This window comes from Dreissena polymorpha, chromosome 6, assembly GCF_020536995.1.
Source record: "Dreissena polymorpha isolate Duluth1 chromosome 6, UMN_Dpol_1.0, whole genome shotgun sequence".
NCBI classification, from domain to species: Eukaryota; Metazoa; Mollusca; class Bivalvia; order Myida; family Dreissenidae; genus Dreissena; species Dreissena polymorpha.
The window spans coordinates 12,453,234-12,475,624 of NC_068360.1; the positions used below are offsets into that span (position 1 = coordinate 12,453,234).

At 34.5% G+C, this 22,391-nt stretch overlaps 1 protein-coding gene across 1 annotated transcript; it reads left to right on the forward strand.

Annotated features, from left to right (window-relative positions):
* Nucleotides 1-238: 238 nt before the first annotated feature.
* LOC127834287 (hemicentin-2-like) lies at nucleotides 239-20,925 on the forward strand. The gene is made up of 8 exons (XM_052360005.1): nucleotides 239-463; nucleotides 6,061-6,129; nucleotides 6,254-6,571; nucleotides 6,731-7,057; nucleotides 7,219-7,512; nucleotides 8,339-8,635; nucleotides 9,677-9,813; nucleotides 20,647-20,925. Exons 2-8 carry the CDS (start codon nucleotides 6,072-6,074, stop codon nucleotides 20,923-20,925), a joined length of 1,710 nt encoding a protein of 569 aa, XP_052215965.1. The 5' UTR covers nucleotides 239-463; nucleotides 6,061-6,071.
* The last annotated feature ends 1,466 nt before the right edge of the window (nucleotides 20,926-22,391 follow it).

Here is a 22,391-nt window from a genome sequence, read left to right on the forward strand (position 1 = left end):
TCATACCAAAGCCCTGAATAGAAGACCATTTATAGCTTACTCGTTTAAGATTTGGTTGACTCAGGCTTGAATTACTGTATAGTTAAGTAAACATCAGGATTCGTGTGCATTTAATACTTAAGCTGTTTCGTTGTAAAAAGTGGCAGGTAAATAGTATTGTGAATGCATTACTTGTCTATGTGATCATTGAAACGTTAAAATAATATTCTTAACTATAACTTTCAGCTATATAATTAAACGCGCATTTATCTTAAGTTTTAACAGAATGTACAATACAAGCATTTCCTGTGGCTATGTGTAAGACATTCGTCAAACAGAGTTGTCGTTCGTAGAGATCACAAATCACTTTGGAAGTATATTTATGTACACGTTCGATTCATACTAATTCTAGCAAATTTGTCACAGTGTCATCTCTGAAACCAGAAAAGGTCGTTACAATCATTTCGACCTTGAAGGATTTCTGGTATGTTAATTTTATTTTATGAAAATCATTAATTTTTTTTCTTAATAGTTTAAATTTTATATATATGGTTAACAGTAAATATTGTAACAGAAAATACAAAGAAAATATTTTGAATCAAATCAAACAACAATTTTGTTTAACTGATGGTCAACATCAGTAGGTGGTTTTACATGACGGCCTGGGTAGAGGGGAAACTATGCTCGGAACCAATTTGTCATATTTCTGCGTTAAAAATTGAAACGCATGCCCGCAGTTGACATTTGTTTTCGAAATAGAAAATCTGTTTCGTGAAACTGTGTTAATATTGTATATCTAATTATTAACTTATATTTGCAATGTTGAAGCATATTGTCAGTTCATCAGTACCTGAGACCACAGACCGTCATTTTTCTGTATGCCTCACTATGTCAGAACAAGATACCCTAAGACCTTGGTGTTCATTCCGACAATTATGAAATCGAACGCCACATACGTCGTGTTCATATTCGATGAACCAGAACCCGAGACCCAGATACCGTTGACCGATAACAACTATATCAAAAGTCGAGACTCCCTACCGTGGTGGGTAATCCGTGACCCACAGTCCGTGCTGCATATCATACTCTATCATTACCCGAGGCCCACATAACCTTGTGACCTTACCCGATAGATCAAAGCCACGAACGCACATAACATATCTTAATCTCAATCTTAAACTCACCGAATACAGGCACTTTATCAACAATGATACCGATCACGAAGAATTCAGTCCAAGCACATACAAGTTGACACGTAAAAAATACATGAAGACTTAAGTACTTGATGAATGCATTCGTTTAAGATATTTAATACAGCTCCCAGTCAAATCAATGGCGTTCTGACTAACGCTTAATTTGCATGCATGAGTATTTCTTTGATTGCAAACGGGAATATAGTTTTCTATTATTAAAATTACTTCTAAATCGTATATTTCTAATGCAATAACGGATTGTTGGCAATTCAAAACAATCATAATTGTGTTCCCTAATGTCTTATAAATAGATGCGTCATGTATCTATATAGACGCGTCTAAAAAATTGTTAACAGTGCAGAAATGTTAACATACATAAAGGCAAATACAATTTTCAGTATTGACATATCGTCTATAAATAGCGCTATCTAGACATTGCATCAGTTAATGTATAAATAGCTCTTTATCGATGTCATTGCACCAGGAAGTTAGACAGCTTTAGAATACACTTAACCTTGGGTTGTGCTTTTATTACCGTTCGAAATTCGAAAGGGTTTTCTCTCCTCAATGAAATTTTAACTGAAATTATTTTAATTACTTATTAAGATAATGTCTTTGCCTTCTTTGGAAATTATTCTTAAAACTGTTTCGTTTATAACAAGTCTTTGTTGAGCATCTTGGTCTTCAAATTATATTCCTCAGTAAGAAATTTCGTTACAGACTTGTGGACATTTCCCAGACAAACTTTTAACGTGTGTGGTGTAGTTTAATGTGTTACGTAAACGGAAAGCATATCTAGGTTTGAGTTTCCGCTGACGGTTTCTCGTGTTATTTGCCGTAGAAACAAGTATTCCGTTTTGCAACTCAAGTAATGTACTGCATTCAGTATTTTATACAAAACAAAGCAGTTTTATCATAGTGAGTATTTCAGGGATCTGTATGAATGAATACGGGCCTTAAAATTAACGAATAATCAAAAGATCCTCTTGGATCAACAGACAATTTAAGATATAGATCATTTTATCTGCAATAAGCAAATTTGTTGACACTCCCACTACTTTATTCTTAGTACCTAACAACCGCAATTAACTTTCATGAATATGGGGTTTTTAATTTAATGCATAAAGGGTTCATGAGGCGAATCAATCATAATAACATTTTATAAAACTTTATAAACTAGACACAGAGCTGCGTTTGATGCAGTTAGAAAATACCGGAACATGACCCTAAGGATAAGTTAATTCTATGCTAGGGGAACCGCCTTTAGCACGCTCCCTGCAACATTTATAACTAGGTCTATATGAATCTTTGGCTGACAATATCAATGTCAAGTATAAAATATGTGTAATTGTGGATCAACAACTATTTCACTTGGTAGTCGACAGTTTGTTTACCTTGAACTCAGGGGAGCGCTTCCTGTTGTTTCCTGAATTTTGCATAATCTGCCATAAACGTGATGTATCGATATCACTTTGTATACTTAATGTGTTGAAACTGATAATGACAATTTAAATCTTGACATATTTATCAATTGATTACGAAAAAAAATGAATTGAGTTTTTTTTATTTAGATTGTTTAAACTGTAAAAAATATTTATTTTCACAGATTCTTACTTCTTTAAATCGATGTCCATTTCCTTTGAGATTTTATTAATTATAACTTTGGTAAATCTTCAATAAACATTGTTAGGGCCAAAGATTTACATATTTCGGCTCGTTTGCTTAAAAAATGTGCTGCTGATGAGTAAAGTATTCTCTATCTCTGTTGTAAAAAAATCATATTTCGTAATTTATTATAGGCCTGGCTTGGTATTCGGATTTGAATCTTATTTTTTCATTTATCTGTAGGTCAGTACATAAAAATAAAGTATTTATGTTTTAGAGTTCCTTTGTTATTTACCTATTTTGTTAAAATATTTGTTGTTTTGTATTATTGCATATAAATTAAGTTTTACTCACAAAATTTTTGTCTGGTTTCTATAACAAATAATAACTGTTCAAGAATACAGTCATGTATCTCAAACTGTTTAGTAAAACATGTTTACACAGCTGAATTGAATTTCTTTACGAAATACAGATTTAAAAGGGCATATACCATTACGAATAATGGTGTGTAAGAAGTAAGACCCCGATATCCTGTTTAATGTGTTATTTCAAGTGTATTTTATCATGTATTGTAAGTCGAACAGTGCTTAAGTCGTTATGCCACAACTGAAAGAGGGGAGTGGAATTATGATTGCAATCGTTCATCCGTTCGTAGATGAGAAGGGTCCTTAGCTTGTGTTTTAAAGTCTTTCTTAGCTACTTGATGGATCTCGCACACACTTTTACGGCGGATTGATGAAGATAATCACGAATAAACAAATTTTAGCTTTGACGGATTTTGGCAAAATTACGGTCCTTTGTCTGTTCTTCACTAAGATAAACTCCCTCGGTAGATCTTCCTCTAACTGCTTGGCGGATCGCTTTAACACGGCTGAATGTCCTACATGTGAAGATTATATTTAAGATAGAAATTTGCTGCGACCCTTTTCGGCTAAAGTATGGCCCATTGTATTTTTTCCACTGTAGAAAATTTATAGTTGATTTATCTGTGTCCAAACATGTGTTGTGGAAACATCTGTGTCTGTGACAAATATCTAGCCGTTCTAAAGATTCAATTTATATAATATGTTTAGTTAACCTGAACTCAAATTGCTCATGGTGAGCTTTTGTGATCGTTTTTTATCCGTCGCTCGCAGTGAGTCTTCCACAATTACCATGTTAACACTATATGCTTTTTTGTTGTCCAGACTGAATGAAACTTAGACAGATCATAAGTCCAAATGATATCTCGGTCTGATTTACAACTGGGTAACGTAAACTTGAAAACTATGTCAATTTTAATATAAAGAAAAGAGATGTTAACAACAAAGAAAAACACATGATTTAGTGCATTTTGAATTAAACGTGACCAAAGCATGATTTTTAATGCGGTTTCGAAACAGTTCAACAATGGTTATTGAAATACTCGAAAAACGAATTTAAGTCCAACCTACTTTACACTTTGTCAGAACAAGTGTTCTAATAATATCGCAGGCGAGATTATATTATAGTTTCCGTTCGTTTCAAAAAATTTCGGCCAGATGTCTGGGCCATTTTTCTATATTTTCCAAAGAAATATAACGTTAAATATGTTTTCAGTGTCTTTATGATCATTTACTTACTAGGAACTATAACGGTTTCCAGCTTTCTTTTTTCATGGTTATTGTACTTATGAAAGTCCGGTTTCAGTTTGATTAAAGAATGTTGCAATTTCCACGCAAAAAAAACTCCGTATCTATTCAAATGAAACTTCACGCATGTTATTGAGATCATATTGCGAAGTTAAACACCAAAGCTCATTAATCAGACTTTCAATGAAGCAGAATCACGCCTCTTTCGAATAACTCTATAACAGATACTGGAATGAAACTATGCATATGTATTCAGAGTCTTTATTAACAGACACTATAACTCTGACCAGCCTATTAATTTACGTCCTTTTTACTTAGAAATATAATTAAAAGGTTAGCGCGTAAATTGAAATTTTCTTTACACGTATTAAGTAGTTATCTATTCAAATTCTACAAATATATATTAAAACGTGATATATGGCTTTGGGTTATTTAGATGAGGTCATTGACAATTTCCATAACTATCGGCTGCAATTTAGCACAATTATGCTTAGGAAATTCACATGCAGAACTAGCATGAACTTCTTTGGGGGCCATTTTCATCAAGAGCACTGTTACTAGAAAGGAATGCTTAAGTACAATTAACATATATTATTGCGCGTCCGTGAATCGTGCACATTGTGCGCCTGTTTTCATTGTGTAAGATATTAATGTTACTGATTGCAAATGTACTGCTGGTGTATCTCCTTCGTAGTAGTAGTAGTAGTAGTAGTAGTAGTAGTAGTAGTAGTAGTAGTAGTAGTAGTAGTAGTAGTAGTAGTAGTAGTAGGAGTAGTAGTAGTAGTAGTAGTAGTAGTAGTAGTAGTAGTAGTAGTAGTAGTAAGTAATAGTAGTAGTAGTTAATAGTAGTAGTAGTAGTAGTAGTAGTAGTAGTAGTAGTAGTAGTAGTAGTAGTAGTAGTAGTAGTAGTAGTAGTAGTAGTAGTAGTAGTAGTAGTAGTAGTAGTAGTAGTAGTAGGAGTAGTAGTAGTAGTAGTAGTAGTAGTAGTAGAAGTAATAGTAGTAGTAGTTTAAGTAGTAGTAGTAGTAGTAGTAGTAGTAGTAGTAGTAGTAGTAGTAGTAGTAGTAGTAGTAGTAGAAGTAGTAGTAGTAGTAGTAGTAGTAGTAGTAGTAGTAGTAGTAGTAGTAGTAGTAGTAGTAGTAGTAGTAGGATTAGTAGTAGTAGTGGTAGTAGTAGTAGTGTTAGTAGTAGTTGTAGAAGAAGAAGAAGTAGTAGTAGTAGTACTAATACAAGTAATATTATTAGAAGTAGTATTATTAGAAGTAGTAGTAGTAGTAGTAGTAGTAGTATTTTTAGTATTTCTAGGGACGAAGTATCAGTACTAGTAGTATAAGTAGAAAAAGTAGTGGTAGCAGTTGGTGTTGGTGTTGTTTTGTTGTTGGTTTTCGTCGTCGTTGTCGGTTTTGTTGTCGATGTCATAGTGATTGTAATAACAGTAGTCGTAACCGTAGAATAGTATACCTCAAGATACCTTATCTAGAGCTTCATTATTCCTAATGTAAATTTTCTGGTCTATAACTATGAAAATGAGCTTATTAGGTACTGAGTTTTCGTTTTAGAGGCAAATGTTTGCGGCTTACAGCTGGTATATTTTTTTCATTGATTGATTATTGTTTATATCCATGTGAATTATAATTTTCATGCAACGTATCCATTGTGATTGAACTGTTAAGAGGCGATCATCATGAGACTGTCATCGCTGATCATAGTGATGTTGGTGACACATTCAAGATATGTAAAAGGTAGTTATAAATAATTTAAAGATACCTATTCATTTAAGAATTCATTCGGATAACAAGTCGGAACGTCTTTGTTTTATCTGATGTATCGTCTCACTGTTGCTTCATTGCTTTTTTTCTTTTCCAGAAATCAGTTCCTGTAGCATAATGCTGTCGGCAATAACGAATCTAGTGGAGCTAGGATCTTCTATTTTGCTGACGTGTCAAATTTGTCCTTCAACAACTGCAATCAATTTTAATCACAATAGTTCAAATATAGCATTCTCTATACTTGTAACTGGGGAAATGGGTGTAGTGAACAAAAGTTTGTATAACTTAACATACGAGACTGAAACACGAAAGTTAAATTTGATCATTATAAATTTTAAACGGTCATCTGTTGGCAATTATTCGTGTTTTAACCCTTACACAACGGACATATCATCGCTGACTTTAGAACACTCAGGTATTTATTTCATAATTAAATATCAGATTAAGTGTTTTAAGTTTTATAACGAGCTATTTATTTGGTTTTTGTACAAAAGCATACAATAATGTAGAATTATTAAAAAAACGTTTAAACCTGAATAAATAATGCTTAAGTCTGTTTGTTTATGCTCTTAAGTTCCTGTGACATTTGTAACCTTGACTCCTGCCATACCGACGATTTCCGTGTTGCAAAACGTTCCCATCAGCGACATTAAATGTACATCATCAGAGGGCCGCCCAACACCAGCCATTACTTGGTATTTGGATAAAAACACACCCTCGAATGACACCAATTATGTAAATGTTACATTAAATAGTAGAAGTGAAACAACAGGAGACGTAACGACGAGTACTCTTACAATTACTCCTACAGTTGAAGATCACGGTGCAAGTTTATATTGCAAAGTCACAAATGGATACGGGCAAATTATATCAAAGGCGAGACTCTTTATCGATGTGTTAGGTAAGCGGATGGTTGTTTACTGACTGATTTCATCGAATAAAACTATTATTGGTTATTTCAATTTTCAATAGTTTCGGATGTCCTTTTTAGTTCAAGTCTCCTTTAAAACTGTAAAGCATCAGAATTATATATTAATATATTAATGTTGTCTTGTTTTTAAGTTGTTCCATCAAGGCCGATAATTCTACACAAATCGGTAATCGTCAGCGACAACATTTCTGTGATACTAAACAGGTCTGTGTCGCTCGAATGTAACTCCTCTGGATACCCAACGCCAACCATTTCATGGGTTTTATCTAATGGTTCCGTGATGAACAACAAATATATGGAATTGAAATGGGAGAATAGAGTAAACACGGACACGATCACCTGCAGAGCCACAAGTGTTATGCAGCCAACATATGGAATTATGACAACACATTATAATACAACTGATTTACTGATAAACATTTTGTGTAAGTATAATCAGCTCTTATAATGGTTTAACACATACAGTGAATTTGCATTTCCAGTGATTAAGTTGTTGTCGCCTAAGTGTAATTGTCTCGATGAGATGACTAATTCAGTCAAAATAATCAACTGAATATTAACTGACGTTTATTCTTCAGGTATCGTGTTCAAGAACATAATTTTATTTGTTAAGAGCATGTGTCTGATTTTGATTTTGTAAAAATGTAAGATCTATTAATTCGGGTTTGAGTGTGATGATTTTGTTCGGTTGATTACATTTTAGGTCGTATGTTGTTTTATGTGTACGAGTCTTATAATACTTCAACTAAATTATCACTATAAAACAAAAGAAAACTTTTTATTCATCACCACTTTTTGTGTGAATAAATCATACTTCAGTTGACTGTGTATTATCATTATGTTATAATTTTCATAGCATTGCTAAACTAGTGCTTGACCTGAAGTCACAAATAAAAGGAGTAATGTATGAAATTATACTTTATTGATTTGTAAAATACAAACATAAGGCAATGAAGATAATTATTATACTGCTATTGGCTTTAATATGTACGTATTGATCTTCTAACAATATATGTGATATTTGAAAAGTAATCCAACACAACTTCTCATCCATTGATTTAAACCCTGTAAATAAAAAATAAAAAAATTACTTACTTACTTATAGTTTTGGACAACTATAAATTGAACAACAAGCGTTATGTTAATGTATTTTGTAGGAGACACGAATGTACTGCTACCTGCATGATGTGTTAAAACTTGTATAGTAGTTATACCATTGACAAAACTTTTGAAAAAGTTGTTTCTTGACAGATTCGCCGTCAATCCCAACCTGTTCAATCGGAGATAAGCTTATAACAGAAAATGCAATACGGGCAATAAAAAATGAACCACTGAATATTAATTGTACTAGCAAGAGCAACCCTCCTCCCACGAGCTATTCGTGGACACTGCCAGACGGATTGAAACAAGATGGACAACAACTCAAAATACAACGCGTACTTTCGAATGGTCCTTACGCTCTTGATGTCAATAATGTTATGCACTCAACATTCTCACCACAAGTCATAACCGGGAATGCAAATTCGATCTTTACACTTGACATATTATGTAAGTTACAGCGTTAATACCTTGTTACCGTATAATAGAATCGCAACTTATTCACACTATATGTGTAGAACGATAGATTTACATCCGGTGAGTCTCATTATAAATAAACGTACTTGGATAAGGTAATACATGCTGAAATAGAGCTTACATGCACATAAAGATTCTCGAATGCGTTATACTTTCTGTGCAATTGATTATTCCAGTTCCTGTTGCTGTACACAATATTGAAAATAAAACCGTTATGAGAAACCAGACATTGTCTGTAACGTGTACTTACACACTTGGGAATCCGCCTGATACGAGTTTTACATGGATACACGTGAATATATCGCGCACTGTTGGACGAGAGCAACGACTGGCGTTGCCAAACATTCAGACCACTGACGAGGGCTTTTATAAATGCAAAGTAAACAACACAATGACACCTACAGGATGTTGTGTACTTCCAGCATACGATGAAACCATGTTTTACGTTGATGTACAATGTAAGTGAATAGTAAATACGTATATGTATTCACCCCTTTTTAAGACATTTTGAATGACTAAAATCTAATTGCTTTAAACGTAAGCTATATTTCCTTATACATTTAACTGCATTCATTGTTTAATATTGTACATGATCAAATTACTTTATAGACGCCGCCAATATTACGAGGTTTTATGCCACCGGATTTGAGAATGTGCCAATTATTACGGTAAACGAAAGTCAAACTGTGATATTACACTGTGATTCTGAAGGGGACCCTTTGGCGTTTATGATTCTAATTAATAATACTCGTGGTGAAAATGAGTTAATAAGAGGTAATTATTACAACACAATATCCGCATCTATTCCTCATTCACGATGTGAATATGACATGGGTATCTACCAATGCAGGGCGAACAACACGCACAATACAATTCAGCAGGTGCGAGAGATTGAAATCAAAATCAAATGTAAGTCACTACATGTGTTTGTTTTCTGTTTCAAAGTAACGGTCTGATGTTGATAAACATTTTCTGTGAACAACTTATGATTTCTTATTAAAAAATTATATGCAGGTGCACCGAGATCATCTCCATATCTCCCACCGGTCCCTAGAGTTTGGACAAAACTTAACAGCATTGTAATTCTCACGTTCATTATTGTGGCGTATCCTCCTCCAAGTGCTTCATCGGCCTTCGTTTGGCGGAAACAAGTAAATAATGAATGGTTTATTGTCAATGACACGAGCAGACTTCATATTCACATTTCTCAAAACAGACTTCAGACAAACCTGTCAATATTTCAAATACAGGAAGAAGATTTTGCAAATTATACGGTCAAAGTGGACAATGGAATTGGCTCTTTAGAACAGACATTTGTTATTCAAGTAAAAGGTGAATTATGATGGCATTATGTCTGAGTCCTGTAATTATAATCGATTTTACATTTGATTAATGTGGAGCAAAAACGTTCACATTAAACTATAACACTTGATATTTAAAAGGTATTGTATACGTACTATAGTTTATATTAGTAACTATATTGCACAGATGAGCCAGCTATGCCAAAACAATTCCGAGTTCTTGTAGAGTCGGTAACAGACAGTTCAGTGACCGTCGAATGGATACCGGGATTTAATGGAGGCGAATATCAATGGTTCGTTATAAGATATAAACAGGGAACAAGCCATTATTGGCTTTACAAAAATGTATCCGAACTTTTCAATCGAATATCTATTGACGGATTGGTTTCTGGTACCCTTTATCAATTCAAAATGTATGCAGAAAATTCGATAGGATCATCAAGGGAAACCGATGTGATAACATTCGTAACTCAAGCTAAATCTGGTATGTATCATGTAATGTGTATTATTATAATGTGAAATTCATATCATGAGTGTAGATCATAGTCGAAAACACATATATAAAAGTGAAAAATTTTGTGCAGTATTTTATATATGAAGCTACTAAGCATTACATTATAAATTGAATGAAGTTTATTCCATTTTGACTATATCGAAAACATTAAACACTTTATATCTTACAGATTTGAAATTATGAAAATAAATCACGTCTTATAACATTCAATTGTCATCTCAATTAATAGTTTTACAGATGCTCGGAGATGCTTAATTGCAACAAACAATATGAATAGATAATACAATTCGTTAAATCATTAATAATTAAAATAATGAATGAAGTGATTTGACAGGTCAATAATTGCACGAAATATGTTTGGTTTGTCTCTTAAAATTCCACTTTGAGTGTATTAGCTACCGACATTGAATTACCGACAATATTTTGAAACGGTCTGATTATAAAAATATGAAACCTGCCAAGTGATTTTATTGATCACGAGGCTACAACACAACAACACCAACACGCATATTAACTTATAATATGTATGTATTTAAATAGATGACGAAACCAGTCCATCTGTCGCGCCTGCAGTAGGAGGCGCTGTAGGCGGAGCTCTTGTGATAGCCATCTTAATCGTTCTTTGGAAATGTAGGAACAAGTTTAAACGTATGTATATTCTGGATTGAAATTTGATGTTATTTTGTAACATAATAGCAGTGCACAATCAATACAAATATATCGAGTAATAAGTTAGCAAAATGCTAAATGAAATATTACAAACCCAGTTCGGTTACTTCCAATCTAATGTACCATCATATTTTAGCACTGCAGCGATAAAAGTGTTGATCAATCCAATGCTGAGATTGAAATATTATACTCATAAATCGCCTACATATATGTATCAGATAATACTAATATACATTTTGATAGACCACTTTTTGGAGCGTCGAATCATCCTTAAATAATACATAGTCAGTAGTGATAAAACTAAAAAAAGTATAAGTAATACATGTGATAACGTTTTCTATGGAATCAGCACTGTGTGTTTGTCGTATTAAGTGTACATTTTCATTCATTTTCAGGTAATTCTGACGCTGCTTCTCATTACGATGACTTATTCAAAGCACAGTATGCAGTTTTAATATATTTTGCTATGCACTGCATAGGCGGATCCAGGGGGGGGGGGGCGGACGCGGCGTACGCCATCCCTAAAATAACCAAAGTAAAGTCAATTCATTTGTTGTTTTACACTTAACTAGATCTAAATCACCTATTTAAACTTGTCAAAGCCTTCAAAATTACTAAAATCGTGGAGCCTCCGGGGGGCTTTGCCCCCCCCCCCTGGACCCCCAAAAATATAAACTATGCACTTTTTGGCATTTTAAGAAGGAACTTTGATGAAAGTATATAAGGCGTGACATGCTCGACAAGTGGTTGTCAAAGCCTTCAAAATCAATAAAATCGTGAAGCTCCCGGAGGGCTTCGCCCCTCTAGACCCCCTAAACGATAAACTATGCATTTTTTGGCATTATAATAAGGTACTTTGATGAACGTACATAAGACGTGACATGCTCGATAAGTGGTTGTCAAAGCCTTCAAAATCACTAAAATCGTGGAGCTTCCGGGGGGCTTTGCCCCCCTGGATCCCATAAACGACAAACTATGCACTTTTGGGGCATTATAAGAAGGTACTTTGGTGAAAGTATATAAGGCGTGACATGCTCGAGAAGTGGTTGTCAAAGCCTTCGAAATCACTAAAATCGTGAAGCTTACGGTGGGCATCGCCCTCCGGACCCCCTAGCAGAGCTTTGCCGTGCACCCGCCAGGGGCCCTAGCGGCCCCCTTGACCCCAAACAAATCTTTCAATATCCCGCCCCTCCCTTACCAGAAATCCTGGAACCGCCCCTGCACTGAATTTATACTACGCTTTCTTTACTGTATTATCCAGAATTGTATAATTGATTGTTACACTAATAAGTATCATAGAGTTTGCTCCAGGACAAACTTCTCTGCTGCCAATACGAGCACCGAATATGAAGAATACAGAGTCGGTATGATTGTGAATACGCTTATACATGTTATTTATATTGTTATAGTATGAATGCTGTGACCATAGTGTTGGGTGTAAAATGTTTATGAAAGTACCATAAAGTGTATACTCCTTGCCATATCTTATTAACTTAAATAAGTAGTCTATACAAATTGTTAAACTGTATACATATTCCTAGGAGATAATAAGTTGTGTCATACTATATATTTTTTTTAATTAAGACGAGTAATATTATGCCCAAACAGCACAACAATAAACATTAAGCAAAGCAGTACATATTACGATTTTGAAATAGAGTCAGCGCCTTTTGAACAGTAATTGCAAAGTGGGATTTTTAAACCGCTTGAGGACTATCGGAACCGCATGCAATGAATTTCAATAATTGTTTATTTCATAATCCCAGTACAGAAACCAGAACGAGACTCTCGCGGAAACTTCGTTTCATATGTATTCTGCCATATCGAATAGAGAGAAGAATAGTGTTCTTAACCGTGTAACCGAAGTTTTAGATAATGATTGTGCAGTGAAAAAAGAAGACAAAGTCTATGTTAATTTAGTATTATCGAAAACTGACAATTAAGCAAATTTACGTATTTTTCTTTGATAAGTAACATGAACATAATATGAACTGCTAGTCACCTACATGTACGCGTATATGTGAAAAGCGCATTGGCATTGGAGCATATTATTTATTTTTGAATTGATATTGTTAAAAACACGCAATATTCTTAATGAAACATATAAGCAGTGTTCATATGAAAATCGTTATATCTAATGTGCAAAATTAGAATTCAGTCTTTTCATACCAATACACTTCATTTGTCATTATTCAGAAAAGATATGTGTTAACAAAAATGCACTTGTTGCATTTATTGTGTCCTTCCATTGATATGATAAGTTGTATAATAACACTGGTATTCAAATTAAACACTCAAACTTGTTTATAATTGAAGTATATGTTAATCAAATTTTAATACAGCAAGTATATTTTGTGAAAGTAATTGAAGACATTATAGCACACTATCAACAACAAACCTTCAGTTGCATTATATATCTATTTCACGCGCAGTTTGAGCTTATTCGATGTTAAGTTTTGAATGTATCCACACATTATTATCAAAAAGGTTTGGATTATTCATAAATTCATACACCATGCAATAATTGAATATTTAACCGAGATTCCCATATGGAATCGAATACTACACGTTTGAATGGCATTTTATATAAATTGTAGCATTACTTTGAAACAGTTTTCTTCGATGTTTGTAAATATAGATGATGCAAAGCAAACCACCACAACGCTCTTTTGTCAACGTGTGTTCTTAAAAAAGATTTGTTATATATAGATTTTAATACAACATCGATTTATTGCAGATCACTTAATACATAATATTTGCAGATTTAACTTTATAAATGTATTCAATAATTATAGTAATATACCTATCATGGAAGAAAATATATACACATATGCAATAACTCCTAACTGCAGATTGCACTTTCGTCTGCAGTTATCGGCTGCAATTTTGTGTAACTATGTACATGAGGTGTCAAGAAAAACGTGACAATACAAGTAAGTGGACAATAAGAATGTACATCCTGGTTTGAAATACAATTACTAATGATGTGCATGATGTTTGAACATGTTTGATTGTAGTATATGTTTCTTAACTTGATTGTATTTGTAATATGTGGATGCACGTTGACTATATTTTGTTTACTTGTTTGTAAATGGTCAAAGGCGTTTTGCCTTTATTAGTATTTTCCAATACTAAACTTGAAACTTGAAACTAATAGTGTGTATCTTTACTTAAAATGAGTAACACATCATGACCTTTCATAAATACAGACATTCGTTTATACATACATGCTCTTTTTTAAATTGCTTTCCTACAAACCATTACAAAGTCTTTGAAAACCATACTGTTATGTCGCAAACATTGTAAAAGCTGTGTTTGATGTTGACGTTTAGTTAAAATGGCCCTAAAATTGCATGATTCGGCAAAATGTTGGTACAGAATATAAAACACATGTGACGTCAAATCGATGGTTCTATCAATGTGTACTAATTCAGTATTTACAGTGCACTGTTTTTTAAATGTAACACAAACGACTAATTGATGTTTATGTCACTTAATTATTTGGTCAATTTAGCAGTAATTAGATGATATTTAGTATGCAAATTGTATTACTAATTTATCTAAAAAATTTGTATGAATGTATACTCATATGTGCTTGTATTTCTGAAATAAAATGCTTTCAACCTTTATTGCAGTGACGTTCTACTCGATACCTCGAATGCATAAGGCCGTTCCATACTTGCATTAAGTGCGACTCTTTTCTTTGATGACGTAATTTGGACAGCTTAAAAAAATAAATTCTTACATTATGGATAGCTATAAACGTGTGTCAGCCTTTTTGGGAAAGTATTTTTGCGATAAATCTATTATTGTGACTTGACGAGCGGTATTGAATAGTCAGTGCTGTATCCTGGCTGCCTTGTGGCGATTTAACGTTTCCAAATATGGATGCACTAAATGAAGACCATGAAAATCATCAGCACTAAAAGGCCAAATACTATTTGCCGTACACTATAAATTAATTTATGATATTGTATACAAGAACGTCAATATTGGGCTTTATTCTGCTAAATTAGGATGTATTTGTGTGTCTATGGGTCATTAAGGCGGTCTGATGTGATATAGGGTCGCCTTGGGGTGTTTTATATGACATACTCGTATGTGCTGCAGTTTTTAATAATACAAACATTTCAAACAAAAACACATTTATCCAAACAGTTGTTTTAAATGTATGAAATAGAGAGTACTTAAACTGAACCGTACATTTTGCAGACATTCTGAATCATTTTATTGTTGTCATTTACGTGGTAATGCATATTGCGAATGTTTCGAAGTCCAAAAGTACCAAACAAGAGTTTCACGAAGATGAACATTTGCAATGAATTGTTTTCTATGTATGTCACCATTTGAGTTCAAGGTTTGAGTATGGTAGGATAGTAAAATCACATGAATTTTACGGCTCAGTGTAACTACTATCTATTTCATACATTTTAAAAAAACTGTTTGAATTCATGTGTTTGAAAACGTGTAATACTCGTGTTTTAGTTATACGCGCAGATAACAAACATTCCAAACTGATATATTTAAGGGCAGTATTGTTTCAGTTCTAAACGTTTAGAAGTTAGTAAAAAATGCTTAGTTAAATTGATGGTCATGTGCACAAATTTATACTGCGAATGACATAGCATCGTGGTAGATATTTGGGTGTTCTGAAAGCACCCATTGGTTCATCTTATAGGAAACGTCTTGTTTTGGAGTTTTAGACACATTAATAACGGGAACTGTACGTTCCAAACGTGAATAAAAAGGCGTACTCTATAAGGAGTCAATGGGCATGTACATATGACAATTCCATGGGTCGGTGACCATGTCATCACAGTAATTGCTTATGTAATCTAAAATCAATCGGCAGTTGCTTGTGCAAACAAAAGGAAAGTATAAATCAACAGTTATGGAAAGGTGGACCACTGAGTTATGAAAATTACAATTAGCGCACCCGTAAAATTGCCTGAAGTACCTTTGGCACTTGATGTTTTTTGACGTTCACGTACATGTGACGTACAAGCAAATGTGACCTGTATCTAAATATGTTAAAACGTTTTATGATCTCAATGAGGTAAATCATCTAAATTGGTTTAAATTGGTTCAACATATGATTCATTCATTCAATTAATAACATTCCATTAATAAAGAAGTGATTCGATTGCTAAAATGCGTCTTAATCGGCAAATCGGGTACATCGGCTTCACACACATTTCATAAGTTCATCTTTAAATTATAGTACTTGACAGAAGTGTGTTATTTATTTAAATGCAGCATACATTTTTATCAGTGTACCTGCCTTCTTTAAGTATGCTGTATTATTCAGTGTGTGGTTAATACCGATCAGCGAAACTGTCCTTCCATAAAGAGTTTGACATTTTAACAATTATAGGGCTGATTATCCATACCATAAACGCTGATAGTAGATATCAGACGATAGTTTCCCTTTATTAACAAACGATTTGATTGAACATCATACTACCATAAAGCAGACATATGATATCAGATTATGTTTCTAATAAAGACAATATCAATTATTAGTTACATTAACAGTGAAAATGATACATATACAGCATGGTTATGTGCACTTTAACTAGTACAAACATTGATTATAAACTTAAGTTGCGGCGATTCGTACGCAGGAAGTTTGCGATACGAATAAGTAACGTCTATCTTCAATCGTATCGTCGCCTTCAAACGTGAAGTGTTTGGTGTATATTATTGTCCTTAGGTAAGGATAAGACGACTTTACATAACGGGAAATACCCTTTAATTGGGGGAAATTTGTTTGGTTGAAGATCGAATACCTGCGATTTAAATGAACGATTAACTGTACTTGACCTATCTAATCTTAAGAACGACACACAATTGCACACACGTGAAGATTTTATTTTAAGAAGATTGTCTGTAGCGTTTAGCACTGTTCTAATCAGTATTTCTATATCATGATCGATTTATATTGCGAAATGATATTTCGCAAAATGTGATCAAGTCCCTTTAAAAACATCAGTAAAGAAACGCATTATTATAACCGTTGAGTGCCTTCCGATACAAAACTTCCTCTTTGCTAATGCCTCAAGTACGCGTTGCATAGCTAAAATGTAAACGTGTGTAACTCGACCAGTCGACCTAAACCAGGTGATTTTACATCAATAGCATTATGATTGTTACACATTGGATAGTTTTTGTTATTTGTAACCAGCGACAAGTGTGTGAAACAAACTGTAACAAATGTATATGTACACCAAAATTATATTGATGAAGTTGCTTCCATATAATCGTGTTTTTGTATAAAATATTCGTTCTCAACACGTCCGACAAATGCATCAGCATTAATTGCCTTCATCAGTTTTAGTAACGTCTATTATCCAAATAAATGTGTTTTTTACGAACGACCGTGCCGCTATCAAGCGAGTATATGTTTTCAAAATAATCTGTTCGGACGCTAATTTGAATTACATTACAATGAAATGTATATTAACATTCAGACAATAACATAATACGTATAAATTAATTGTATACGCATTTACTGTGATACATATAAGGCAATATATAGTTAGAATATGTGGAAGCTATGTTAATTATTATTAACAATAACACTTCTCACAGCTTATATGTTAATTAAACAGTGTGAAGAAGCAAATCATCGTAATACACAACAAGCATCGGAACGGAAACCTTTTCGATATTATCTACTATATAAACAGAATACCTTCTCTGAGCCTGTTACATGATGATTTTGGGCACATATATGACTGAAATAGTGCCCACTATACAAGTAACGAACTTGGCCTAAATATCATCGTGCAAAAAGCTTAAACCAAGTTTCATGAATATTGGAAAATATTTGTGGTCTCCATAATATTCATAAGGTAAATGTTATTTCGGACTCGAAGGACGACGAATTACGGACAAACGGTAAAGACATGTGCCTCAGTTTAGCTAAAAACAAAATTACTGTTATGAACCGATTTGATGCACCCACAATATTTTTGAAGGGTCACATAACAATGTAATTTGCATACCATTTTCACTCGAAGACGCAGTTGTTGTGGTCGCTTAAAACAAGAGGAATACGATGATTTTAGAGCGCAAACCTGAGTTCAAGTGCACTATACTAGCTTATGACCTAGTTATTTTAATTGTACCTAACCCAGTTTTAAACGTAAGCCTTGATATTTTCAAGTAAAAAATGCGTAAGACGTTTTATCAAAAGTGAACTGTAAATAAAGATTCTAAATTAAAAACAAGTAGCTTTTACAAATAATTTATATGGTTACTTATATATATATATATCTATATATATATATATATATATATATATATATATATATATATATATATATATATATATATATATATATATATATCGTTTTTACTGCGCTTAACTATAGACTCAAACTTCACCTAGCTATTGCAAAGATGAATGATTTGACTCAGTTTCATAAATATTGAAGACTACATGAAACTTTTAAGTTGGAAATCATTCAAACAGTTATATATATTCTTCGCTAATAGCATACATGCTTAACCAAAATATTAATACATTACACAAATTTATGTAATAGTCAAGGTCACTATACTACTTCGCTTAATTTTGTTTTCCATTGTTACTATGAAGTGCCATTGTTAGACAATGTATGCGCTTATAGAATGCATGTATACAGTGATCCACTGCACCCAGAGTACGTTAAATTACTCGGGAGCTAGTCGACATGTGTCAGATGATTTGGGTTATAAAAATTCACGTCAAATTAGCAAGCAGGGTTTTCAATTCCGTTTTCGAATCGTTAAACTTGCGTATGTACAGTTAAACTGTACCGCTTGATGTGCAGTAAGATCGGCGGCACTGGAAACCAATACTAACATTTGCGCAACTGAAAAAAAGTTACATCATAAACAAAATTTCACCGTACTGAATGTCAATTTCAAAAGCTTGGCAAAAATTTATAAGGGCATATACCTTTAGTTATACATGTATCTTATCTAATTATCGGTAGTTAATGCTTTTGTTTACCTTTTTGCTTATGTGTTTGGTTGTCGATGTGTCTTAAATGATTTAACAACTAAGTAATCAAGTATGCCAAATGCATCGGAATAGCATTTACTACTCATGAATATTTTTAACTGTATCAAATTTATCACAGACCTTTAATATGTAATGTTACCAATACCAGTAAAATATTCCATTTTTATTAATACACACATTCTTACACTATTCCAAGTAAACACTACTAGTCATGTCAAAGCAACTACAAGCTTACAAAGTTGTTCAACACTACCTACGCTTCAATTCCCAATCTTCATAGGTTACTTATATCGTAAAGGGATGACAAAACACAAACCTTGCATGGCTCGTGAAACGCCATTTAATTCCAAATAACAACATAACTTATTTTCTATGAATCATTAGAAAATCAAGTATTATGTATTACAATTGTTACACTGTTTTTCTCCGTATTTAGTCTTTTCGGTTAGTTTTGATACGTAAAAGCACTCACGAATATTCTGATTAAAGTTATAAATTTATTATATGCAGGGATTGTGTAATGATCGTCTCCTATTTCAACATGATATTAAAACGAATTGAATATAATTTTATCCGCAATGAACCGTTTTTCTTACACCCGGTTAACAAATATTTATTCTGCGATTGATTGGTTGACATCAGACTTACCTCACGAAAGTTTTCATTGATTAGAGAGTTGAGCAAAAACAAAACACAAATGACAATCTTTAATCGTGTCAAGCGAGGAGCAGACGTGGCTTCGGACCATCATCTCCGTGTGGCCAGATAGAAACGGAAACTATGAAGAGTTGGACAGGGGTCCCAGCCAACGCCAACGTTACAACACAGCTACGCTGAAAGACAATTGGAAGCAAAAGAGTTCAAGGTCACTCTCTCCAACAAGCTCCAGGTCCTAGAGGAGCTGCTTGAACAATAGACGATAAGCAGGAGTAACAGAAAATGAAGGTAGCAGTGACCTCAATATATCAAGAAGTACTGAGCTCCAAGTCTTACACCCACAAGGGGTGTATATGAACAGAGACGCTTCAGCAAGTTGTAAAAGACGAAATAAGTGTCAACAACAGTAGAACATGAGCAGCAAAAGTGAAAGCACAAGACGAGTAAACCGAAGCAAATAGGAGCGTAAAGCGAAGTATTGAGCAGACAAGTGGATCTACATAGATACGCTTGCAACAGAGGCGTAGGAGGCAGCCTATATTGACAGAACTAATAATCTGTACTCCATCACCAAGAAATAAGTAGGACAATTTGCCAATCCAGAGACGCCAGTAAGGGACTAAAAGGGATGAATACCAACAGATGAGGAAGGGCAGAAGAAGAGGTGGATTGAGCATTTCCTGGAGCTATCCAACAGGCCAGTTCCTGCAAACGCATCCGAGATTCCACCAGCTACAAATGGTCTGCAAATGAAGCGCTGCAGATCCAGAAAGGAAGAGATCAGTAGCACCATCAAGCAATGAAAGAACGGCAACTCTGCAATAACTGACAGCATGCCCGCAGAAGCGCTTATGGCTGGCTGACGTTGACACCAGTGTGGAGCTACTACACCGGTTCTTCAGGAAGACATGGGAAGAAAAAGAAATCCCAACAGAGTGGATACCTCATTAAGCTCCTCAAGAAAGGCGACTTCAGTTTCTGCTCCAACTTACGAGGAATCACGCTGTTGTCCATCCCAGGAAAGGTGTTTAAACGCATCCTTCTGAAAAGAATGAAAGACGCAGTAGACTTACATCTCCATGATTTACAAGCCTTCGAAATGAGAGATTGAGCACGGATCAGATTGCAACCCTGCGCATCATTCTGGAACAATTCCTGGAGTGTAATTCGCCCCTCCATGTTCACTACATCGACTATGAAAAGGCGTTCTACCGCGTTAACTGGGATTCCCTCTGGCAACTTCTGAGACGCTTTGGAGTGCCAGGAAATATCAACAATATCATCAGTAAGTCTTATAATGTGATAACGTGAACAATCGTTAATGGCAGTCGGCTCACGGAAGCCTTCGAAGTGAAAATCGGAGTGAAACATGGCTGCTTGCTCTCACCTTTCTTGTTCCTGTTGGCAATGGACTCGGTTATTAAGACCTCGACGGATCAGAAGCGGAAAGGAATTCAGTGGACACTCTGTAACCAGTTAGAAAACTTCGACGTTGCCGATGATGTGGCTTTCCTCCTTCAACAAACAACAGATGCAGGAAAAGACAAGCATAGTAGCGGCTAACTCAGCTAGACGTGGCCACATCATCAACGGATTGAAGAGCAAGGTGTTCAAGACCAACGCATCCAACAACACACCCATCACTGTCCAAAGCGTGGCTCTGGGGAGGTAAACAACGTCACTTATCGTGGCAGCATTCTGGACGACCAGAAAGGAACGGATGCAGATCTAGGAACCCGCACCGGTTAAAGTACGAGCAGCTGAAGAACATCTGGGGATCCATCGCAATTGGCATCACCACCAAGATTAGGCTCTTCTTTACCATTGTGAAGCAAACACTCCTCTATGGAGCAGAAACCTGGCGAACCATCGTCACACCTATAAAGGAAATACAGGTCTGCATTAACACCTACCTCAAAAAAATTCCGATGGCCAGACAATATCTCAAACGAAGAATGATGGAGAAGAACAAAGCAGCATCAAGTTGAAAAAGACATTCTTCAGAGACGTTGGCGGTGGATAGGCAACACCCTTAGCAAGCCGGAATCCAATACGACGAGGCAATCTCTTACATGGAACTCCCAAGGGAAAAGGCAGGGAGGACGGCCTAGAAACACCTGGCGCCGGTACCTGGATGCAGATTCTAAGCATATGCGCCAAACAGGGGCCAGCAGGAGAGACTCGCCCGGAGGAAGCTGGTTGGCGGCCTATATCCCAGACGGGACGACAGGCGAAGATTAGATAATTAATAAGTAATCGAATGAAACGTATGTTCTTAATACTTGTTAACGTCTGATCATTGTTTTTAATGATCGTTATTTGGTATATGCTCTACGGTGTTATATATTTGTTTTGATGATATATATGTAAAGTGAGCAAAAATATACAATCGGTTATTGATTCACTGTAGGAATTTTTTTTTCTTCAACAACATCGATATTCCAGTGACAATTCCATCCATTATTTAGAAAAACAAGGCAACCCAACAAACAAAATAATTATTTAGCGACATAGAAGCAAAACTTAAAAAAACAACATATATTTATATGAAAACATTTAAGTATGTATTTTATTAGT

Excerpts from the sequence above, each read along its gene's own strand:
- LOC127834287 (XM_052360005.1), top strand. The coding sequence starts at position 6,072 with ATGAGACTGTCATCGCTGATCATAGTGATGTTGGTGACACATTCAAGA. Across the intron at positions 6,572-6,730 it reads GCTGACTTTAGAACACTCAG|TTCCTGTGACATTTGTAACC; the intron begins GTATTTATTTCA and ends TATGCTCTTAAG. Across the intron at positions 7,058-7,218 it reads ACTCTTTATCGATGTGTTAG|TTGTTCCATCAAGGCCGATA; the intron begins GTAAGCGGATGG and ends CTTGTTTTTAAG.